The following is a 9,667-nucleotide window of genomic DNA, read 5'->3' on the forward strand; positions in this document are numbered from 1 at the left end:
TGGATAGGCGCTATAAAAATACTATTCATGATAACTATAATTATTATTGTTATTATTATTACTATTATTATTATTATTATTATTATTATTAAAGATTCGCACAGCTATTGATGATATTGAAGCTGGTTTCGTCATTGGCTCCGGGCAACAACAAGTTGCCTAGGGAAGCCAACAAACACCCCTTGTTTGCTTTTTCTCTTCTTTCTACATCTCCAGCACCTTTCCAAGAATTCTTGCCGACCCCAACAATGCACATCTCTGGATCAGTCCAACAGGAATGCCCACCTCAATGGCTCTCAGATTGTCATTCAATCTCAGTAGTATTGATCCCAATGCTCCCACTAGCACTGAAATAACCTTTGTCCTCACACCCCACATTTTTCGAACTTCTCTTGCTAGATCTTGATACTTTTCAACTTTTTCATCTTCCTTCTCTCTCACCCCATTATCCTCTGGATCCATTATTATTATTATTATTATTATCATTATCATTATCATTATCATTATTATTATTATTATTATTATTATTATTATTATTATTATTATTATTATTATTATTTCACAGAATCGGTCTGGGAGTTTTACCACCAAGTTCTGACCCCAAGGTTACAAAAGTTCGCAGCTGCGTGGGAAAGGTAAGTTCTTTTGTAAGGGCACATCATTGTATGGAGTCAGATGAGCCCAACAGATGCATGTTTTCCCGCGCTTACCCCGATTGCTTGTTTTCCCGCGCTTGGCACCGGTTGCATGTTTTCCCGCGCTTTTCCGCGCTTGACGCTGGTAGTTTCCATTTGCGTCGAATTATGATTGGTACTTTGCGTTTGTTGCGGTTATTTTGATTGGACCCATACGCTGTGGATTGCCACCGTGGACTGGCTTTTTACAGCAGTCGGTAAAAAAACCACAAAACAACTCTTTTTGGTGGCACACAAACCTTTCCGTCTTCTAACATTTTTTATTTCTTGGGCAGGGTGTGGAGATTGTGAACGACGAACTGGGCAATGTTTGGGCGACTCGTGGAAGCAAGAATAATATTTTTGTAAAGGTAGGAGAGAACGTAAAGTGATTTATGGGCCACATAGGTTCTTATAGCTGGATGTTTACTTTGTGCTTGTTTGGTGATTTGTTTATAGGGTCATTACTTATCCGAGGATGTGATCGCTTTGCAAGGTAGCTTGGATAAAGATACCACGCTGCAAGTAGGTTTTGTTCTTTTTTATCCAATCCTAAAAACCGGGTGAACCTGGACGCGTCTCTGAGGAGTAGTACTGTTGGGGGAGGGGGCGAGGATGAGATTCAAGTCTAGCGCTGGTTCCCCAACCCGTCCCTTCCCATAGCATTTTTTTCTATTGCCCTACCAGTTAGCTAGTATCTTTTTATATACTAGGGTTGACGAGAGGCATTGTAATAGTAATCAATGGCGGATTTAGGGGAGAGGCCCGGGTTCTCCCTCCCCTTATTTTGGGTAAAACAAAAAACAGTCGCAGAAAGGAAGAAAAGCCGGCAGGGTAAGCCAAAAAAACAAAAACCGCCGCCCCCCCCGCTTTCCCCTCTTAGTTCAAGGTCTGGATCCGCCACTGAACTGATTTGTCTTGGCTCAAAACACAACACAATGTCCCTGGCGAGGGCGGCACCCAGACTACTCAAACCAGAGTCCAGTGCATTAAAAGGGCATTTCTGAGTTGCCTTGTGCCTCTGTTTCAAAACGAGTCCGCGTGTAAAACCTTTCAAATGAAAATAAGGTTGAGTTACATGAAAATAAACCTCTAGGCAGTACACATTTTCATATGAATGGTTTTGCACGAGGATTCGTTTTTGACACGGAGGCAACAGGCAACTCAGAAATGGCCTATTATTAGGACACTGAGTCTCCTACTATTTATAATTGACCAAAACATATTTTCTCCGTATCATTTCTATACATTCTCAGAAATTTTGGGCAGCCATTTAAATTTTGGGCAGCCATCAAGAAACTCTATCCTACCAAATCACCTTCTGATCAAGGTTCGGCGTTTGTGATAAATGGATCGAAGTCAACTGACAAAAGCTTCATTGCAAATAGCTTCTGCGAATATTTCAGTTCCATTGCCAGATGTCTGAAAAGGAAATCAATCTTACTCCGTAAACTTTGTCTGGAGCAAACCTGCTGAAGAAAATCTTCCAAAGTAATTCACGGAAAGTCAGTTTACTTTTAAAGCTGTGAAAGAATCAGAGATTCTTAAAGAGCTAAAAAATCTTAAGCGGAAAAAAGCGTCTGGACTGGATAATTTCCCCCCGGGACTGCTCAAAGACGCTGCCTATGTTTTAACCACGCCTTTGACATTTATCATCAATTTATCTCTTAAAACTGGAGTTGTGCCTAGTGAGTGGAAAGTGGCAAAGGTGATCCCCCTATACAAATCAGGGTCTCTGGCTGAGATTGACAATTACAGGCCTATCTCAATTCTCCCTACTTTGTCAAAGATCTTGGAAAGGATAGTCTACAAGTAGCTGATGGCTCATCTAGAGCGTCATAATCTACTTTTTGAGTACCAATTTGGTTTCCGTCCGAACCGCTCAACGGAACTAGCTGTTACTTACTTCAGTGATCTCATCAGAAAGGAGGCCGACAGTGGAAAGGCGACAGGAGCAGTTTTTATTGACTTATCAAAGGCATTCGATACCATCAGTCATTCCGTTTTATTGAGTAAACTGTCCCGTTATGGCATATATGATATGGAACTTCAATGGTTTACTGATTATTTATTCCATCGCAAGCACGTTCAATTTCACGGTGTGCTTTCTGAACCAAATCCAATTAACACTGGAGTTCCTCAAGGAAGTATTCTTGGGCCCCTCCTTTTTCTCATCTTCTTTAATGATGTGCATAGTCCGCTTCGTCATTGTAAGATTATCACTTACGCTGACGATACGGTGATTTTTATATCCTCAAGTGATATCGATGCGATACAAAGCAGCCTTTCACAGGACTTAGATAATCTCTCTAACTGGTTTCGTGATAATGAACTTATTTTTAATCTGAAGAAAGGAAAATCTGAGGTGATGCTGTTTGGTACCGGTAAGCGGTTGAATCTGTTTCAAGGCTGTCAAGTCAAGCTTTCCGTCAACGGTTTTCCCATCAACACCACTACATGTTATAAGTACCTCGGCGTGCATCTGGACCCGACACTTAATTTTGAAACTCATTTTCAAAAAATTTACAAGAAGGCAGCAGGAAGAGTGAACCTCTTACGGCGCATCCGTTCCAGTATTGATACTTTTACTGCCCAACGAATTTACCAATCGATGATTATGCCAATATTTACGTATTGCGGCTATACTAGTCTTGGATGGTCAGAGTCCCGCAAACGCATGATCCGCTCCATTGAGACCCGAAGCCTCGAAATCATTTCCCCAAAATGCAGTTCGCAGAACTGTGATCTTCGATTTTTAACTGTTGATAACTTTTTACAGAAAAGAGCGTGCTGCTTTGTATTTGACTGCCTTAATGGAACTGCATGCTTTCCATTTAAAAACTATTTTCACCGATTACATCATAACGTTTTAAACACTCGCAACAATGGGAAAACTGCAAAACTACCAAAAGTCAGACTGGATTTTGCGCGCCGTAGCTTTTATCTTTTAGGTGCCACGATTTTTAATTTATTGCCTTTAAGTTTAAGAAACATTAATTCTAGAGTTTTATTTAGGAAAGCCTTAGACGATTATTACTTGTAATTTCTATTGTATTTTTAACGGTTTTTAATATGTATCTTATTTTATACATCTTAATAATTCTTGTTTATTAGTTTTTAATTCGTAGCAGGACCCCGTTGATAACAGTACTTTGTACTGAAGGGTTATCCTGAGGAAATATTCGATTATTATTATTATTATTATTATTATTATTATTATTACATGTAGGTTATGAGAATCAAGACATCAATCACTGCGTGACGCGTCTGTTTCCACATTTCAGGTCTTTGATTGGGAATCTTTCGCGGTTACAACTCGCCATTACTGCTTGCAGCCTAAGAACTTTGATTCCAATATCGAGACAAGCATCTTAGCGAGTACCTCGATCTACTTTAGCTTTGTAACAGATGGAGACGACGACGTTGACACTCCATGTTGGATTCAACTTGACGTGTTGCCAGCCTTAGAGCAAGGACAAGGTAATGTCACGCAAGGAAAAGTTTAACTTGTAAATGTCACGTAAGAAGAAGGTCACTTGTACTGTCACGCAAGCAGTAGAAAGTGTTAGTTTGTCACACTTTTAGTGCCCCTGTCACTCTTGGCGTTTTTCGCCGAAGATATCACTGGGCTCGTAGCCTTCTCGGAGACTTTCGTTCGTTCAAGGAGATCCTAATAGAGCGGTTTTCCTGATAGTTTCCTTTGAGTGGAAAACAGTGCTAAAATTATGCCTAAGAACCTTTGCTTGTAAACGGAATGCTTATCGTGTTGTGTGTTAATAATATACATTATTATATGGCTGTGTCTCACAAGGACTGGGAACTACCGAATGCACCAATTTGATTGGCTGAAATCGATATTAAAAGCGGTTTAGATTTTCCCATCTCGACCGGCATCTAGACCGGTTACTTTTTGCAGTGAAAAAGTTGAAAACTAAAGTACAAAAGTAAGGACTATTTTCTTCTAAAAATATTAGTAGAAGTGACAAAAAGCCTGATGAGAAAAAAAGTAAAGAGGACAAGCAAGCTTTGGCAGATTTAAGTTCAGCTCATCGCCATTTGCAAGCAAAATGTCAGCTAGTACAAACCAGTTCCATTAAACGAATTAATTTTTTCTTGTTTGCCATATAATAAACATCTTATTAACCGAGCTTAGTCGGTCTGTATGGGGGACTCTTGACCTCGGTTGTGTGTACAGACCTCACTGCGTTCGGTCTGTACTCACAACCTCGGTCAAGATTCTGCCATACAGACCTCCTGCTCGGTTAATAAGAGCTAATGCAAAGATTTCAACATGTTGATTAGCTGAGAACACGTCAATTAATCCCAAACAGTACAGAAAAATTATGTTGAGTGCAAAACGTTGTAATTGAGTTTTGAAAGTTGAAATTAAATTGCATGGATATTATTAACAAGCAATCAAATGATTTATATCGTGTAATTTGAGATAAATATGCACTAGTAGACTAGACTACAAATTGAACTTGCTATTTTTTAGTATTTGTGCTGGTTTACTTGTGCTTATTTACTCCAAATTGTACTCGAAATCATTTGATGACCTGTAGAAATTGTGATTATTTTTCACTCGTTTTTCCAAGACACGAGGGGATTACAGAGTTTGAAAGTTTGCCAGACTTTCGCAATCTGACATCACAATTTTGTGCATACGTAACCAACTATATCACTCGTTTTGCAGCTTCACTGCACTTATATAGTAATTTTTAACAAAACGGAACCATTATGTATTAAGGAGTTTCAATCAATAAAAGTATGTGTTTTTGGATTTTGACCTTTCAAAGTTATTCTCATGATATTGCACCTTTTAACTGGTTCTTGTTGCTTCTTCGTTAACAGCTGCCTGTAAATATGCCCGCGATAAAAAGATACAGGAGAAACAAAAGAAGCTGAATTCATTACCGCCAATTCTTCGTCCCAAGACTAAGAAATCCCGCGAGCTGGCAGCCGTGGCGCATTTTCAGCAGAAGATCCGTCCCCGACGATTTGTCGACACGGACAAGTTCAACAGGAAGCAATGGGCCCGAACAGAGGTGGCTATCAACCCCTTCCTTTATGGTAAAAAGGACGAGCTGACTATGGTTCGCCAGAGCCCCTTAAAAACACTTCTGAGCAACGACGACCCCGAAGAAAACCTCTATGGCGCCTCCCCTTTACCCCAGTCCCTGTCGGCCGCATTTGGCAATAGCCCTGACGTCACGGATGCGGGACCTGGGCAGACCAGTGATAGGGAATTACATTTTGGACAAGGAGGCCGGAATGAGGGGTTGAATCAAGGGAGGGACGATACGGTGGCAGCAGCATCTGGTCTCGAGAAACCCAAGAAAGTCTGGGCAAAGAAAAGGTTCGTTGATAAAAAGGCTGATAAGGCGAAGAAACGATCTTCATCTAAATTTAAGTAACACTGACATATTGCACCGTAGCCACTCCAGTCACCTTAGCAGTCGTAATTTGGGTCGTTACGCAACGCTTTGTCACGCAACGGTTCAGTCACGGCGTTGCGTGACGATCCAGATCGGGTTTAATTGTGAGGGAGACTAAAAAGATGTAACGCAAAACGGCGATATTTTTTGTAAGGGAGACTAAAAAGATATAACGCAAAACGGCGATACTTTACCTCAAATTATATTTATGTCATGTAGTTAAAATACTTAATCGAGAGAACAAGTCGCATTTTTCGTCAAGGATGTTGCTAGGTAACGCGACCTGTCCTCGTGAGTGTAGTGCTTGTAACTCGTACTTGATTCTGATTGGACACAAAAAACCGGAAAAGCCTGTTGCCGTGATGTTCTCTCGCCTAAACGCGCCGCCTGGTTGGTATTTATTTATATATTTCTTAGAAATTTCTTGTGGATGAAGACGGAGTAAATGGGATGAGTAAACTCGCGCTTTCAATCGATTCCTCTCTGATTGGTCGTGTGAGTCTGGACACGAAAAATTCCATTCTGATGACGTAGCTCTACAGAAATCCTTGCCTCTGATTAGATGTTCCTTGCGCGCGAAAAACAGCCATAGACACTACACGAGTCTCCTCAGAGCTATGTCATCAGAATGGAATGTTTTGGACTGAATATCGGACATCACCCGATTGAGAGGATAATAAACACGTACGTTAAGACATTGGTGAGTTTACTCAGGGGTAGAATTAAACCGATGCAGAATTATTTTGATGCAGAAACGTCTCGCGTAGATCTTCTATAGACGGTATTTTGTAAAAGGGTAGAAGCGCGAGAATTTTCGTAAGGTTTAAGTAGCGTTCTTTTTAACCAAGCTAAATCCGGATTTTGCGATGGGAAAGAAGATTTCTCATTTCATTGATGGCCAAACCAATCTTATATTGCAATCCAAACAATGTACGTCCGAAGATGGATCGTTGAGATCGGAAACCAAAGCTGGCTTTTAGGTTTTGTTTCCATTTGAGCGAACAGAACGAATTCCATCCTTGTTTTGAACAAAAATCATTTCCAGGTCCAGGTTGCTGTTGCTCGATCGTCCTGTCGATCTAATTTTTAGATTTTTGTTCCAGCCTCCTTGAACATTCAAACATCCTGGATTAACTGAATCCCAGACTGTGTTGCTTAATAGAAACGCCACCTTAAACAGTGCTTATTTTTTGCTCATTATTACACAAATATGGGGAAGCGACAGGAAGTACATACATTATTTATAGTTGCAAAATAATCCAATTATAACGAGCGCTCTGATTGGCTGAAAACCATCAATTATAGCGTGATCTCAAAACGGAGTAAAACACAGTCTTGTTTGAGGAGAGCACAGCAAGATAAACAACAAAAACGTGTAAGGTAGCTTGAAACTGCTTTTGAATCAGATCATAACGTAATGCACAACAAAATGGCTTTGCTAGTTAGCAATATAGAGTTCCTCTTGAAGCTTTCTGACGGTTCACTCTTTTCCAGTCTCTGTCAACAAGTTAAATCGCGGAGTCACGGGCAATCAATGTTGGCAAGGTGATAAAACGAAGGATTCTCGTTCAATCTTGGAAGAGACAGCGACTCTGCCGCAATATACTGACTTATTTAAGGTCGTTCGCAATCAAGCAATCACACTGATAGATCTCGTAGTTAAGGCGGGGGTCTGCATGAAGGCCGTATTTTTGCTGGGTATTATGGTTTTAATGCAAATATCTCGTTCACGTTTCAAGCAGTCAAGAATCTCTCTGCTCATCCCAGATATCTATGTTTTTTAGGCTGTTTTGTAAATTTTTCGGTGATTTTTAGGTATATTTGGAGATAAACAGTTTTTCTCAAAGGATTAGTAAAATTTATCGAAATGGGAGATTTTGAAGATTTGTTGTTGTTTTAAAATTAGAATTTGAAATTAAAAAATTGGTAGACGTACACCTGATATTTAAATAATGCTCCAAACTAATAGAAATGACATGTATAGAGGCTAGTTAGGCAATCTCACTCCCAGAACCCGTGTTACCCTTGTCCAGTGGAATGGGGAACGGCTTTCGTTGTTCCGCCGGACAAGGGTGACGCGGGCTCTGGGAACGAGATTGCTTGTTTGGAGAATACAGCATTTATATTATGGATAAGGAACACGTTAAAGCTAGGTTATTTATCGGTGAATTGAAAAAGGCAATCAAACGAGATGCCCTTGCTTAGAATGATGTTCGGGGTAGAATGATATACCCAATGTACTAATGTTTGTTGATTCTCTGTATCGTGCTTGACGCCATAATTAGTTTTTTGTAATAAATATCAGTTTTCATAATCGTTTCTGTGTCAGTGTCGAAATTATTGTAAGTATGCTGAATAAAGCTGTGATACCATAACCTGCCGCCTATAAATGCCCCGCTCATAAGCTCCCCGCTCATAGGCCCCCCTGGTTATAGTTCCGAAACTGATAGATGAGTCCTTCAACCTTAGAGAGATCTGCACACTGGAAGCATAACATCACACCCACCCCTCCCATAGGAGCCTCTCAAACCTTCGCATCTTTTTATCGTATCAGTTACTATCTGAAAAGATGAAAAGGAACCATATGAAGTATAGAGGAGAAACAGAATACATTTTATGCGCTAATCGTTTCAAAAAGGACTCCATAATCGGTCTTGAGGTTCATGAACTCTTCATAGTTACGTGTTTGCAAAAATTTGGCATTCCTGGTCGCCATAAAGGCGAAAAAATAAAATAAAAGCAGTAATCAAGGTAAAACCAGTAATCAAGCTTCACAACGTGAAGTTGAACTGTGACACTCGAAGTAAAATCTAAAGCTTACGGGCGGCAGCCGATCGAGAGGTTGGGCGGGGGGAGGGGTGCACTTCGATACTTTCCGACATCAGAGTTCCGACTTCGTGCTTCCGACTTCCGACTTCTGAGCTATTTTCCTGGACTTCCATACTATATGATTTTTACAACGTTAAACAACTTTTTAATCAATCCCCGACGATTTTATTACATTCGCATAAAGTAAAGTAAATACGGAATAAGCTATTTATACGTAACTCAAACGAAAAAATCATTTGTTTCAGTAACAAAGGAAAAAAACACTACCAATGGGTAGCTTAATTGACTATTCCTGTGAAGAACTGTGCATTCATTAAAGTTCAACCCACAAATGTTGACTTTCACGACAAGAGGGTCGTACAGGTGTTCTCTGGCACAGTTCAAGAGCAGAAAAAATCACGAATCACGGATATCAAAATTTCATATTAGAAAGAGTGTTTGAAGAAAGCAAAATCGTGAAAGGCTAAGTTAAGGCTCCACATTGCAAATCGCATACCTCAATCACTTTCGAGTTCTTTCAATAGACGACTCTAACCATTCGGAGGACTCGCGTCTCAAAATCACGAAGCTGAGAGTGGTGAAATCATGGATAGTAAAGAGACTGTCTTCTACTATCTATGGTGAAATCGCTAATATCGGTTCAAGTTCTTCACGGGTCACGCAAAACCTTCAGGTCACGGATCACGAAGAATAATTTCTTAATTTTCCATTTCTTAATCTCTTACAGAC

At 40.1% G+C, this 9,667-nt stretch overlaps 1 protein-coding gene across 2 annotated transcripts in view; it reads left to right on the plus strand.

Moving 5' to 3' along the window:
• LOC110045219 (unconventional myosin-Ih-like) overlaps nt 1–8,425 on the plus strand; it is a 35,888-nt gene extending 27,463 nt beyond the window's left edge. For both annotated transcript variants that reach the window (XM_089271918.1, XM_089271919.1), the window contains 5 exons: nt 566–635; nt 971–1,045; nt 1,134–1,199; nt 3,959–4,154; nt 5,526–8,425. In XM_089271918.1, coding sequence (XP_089128044.1) covers nt 566–635; nt 971–1,045; nt 1,134–1,199; nt 3,959–4,154; nt 5,526–6,088 — 970 coding nt within the window. In that variant the 3' untranslated portion in view covers nt 6,089–8,425. The remainder of the gene's footprint in view (nt 1–565; nt 636–970; nt 1,046–1,133; nt 1,200–3,958; nt 4,155–5,525) is intronic.
• Nucleotides 8,426–9,667: the final 1,242 nt, after the last annotated feature.

Source organism: Orbicella faveolata, unplaced genomic scaffold, assembly GCF_042242905.1.
Source record: "Orbicella faveolata isolate gen_17 unplaced genomic scaffold, um_ofav_v1 contig_34, whole genome shotgun sequence".
Classification (NCBI taxonomy): domain Eukaryota; kingdom Metazoa; phylum Cnidaria; class Anthozoa; order Scleractinia; family Merulinidae; genus Orbicella; species Orbicella faveolata.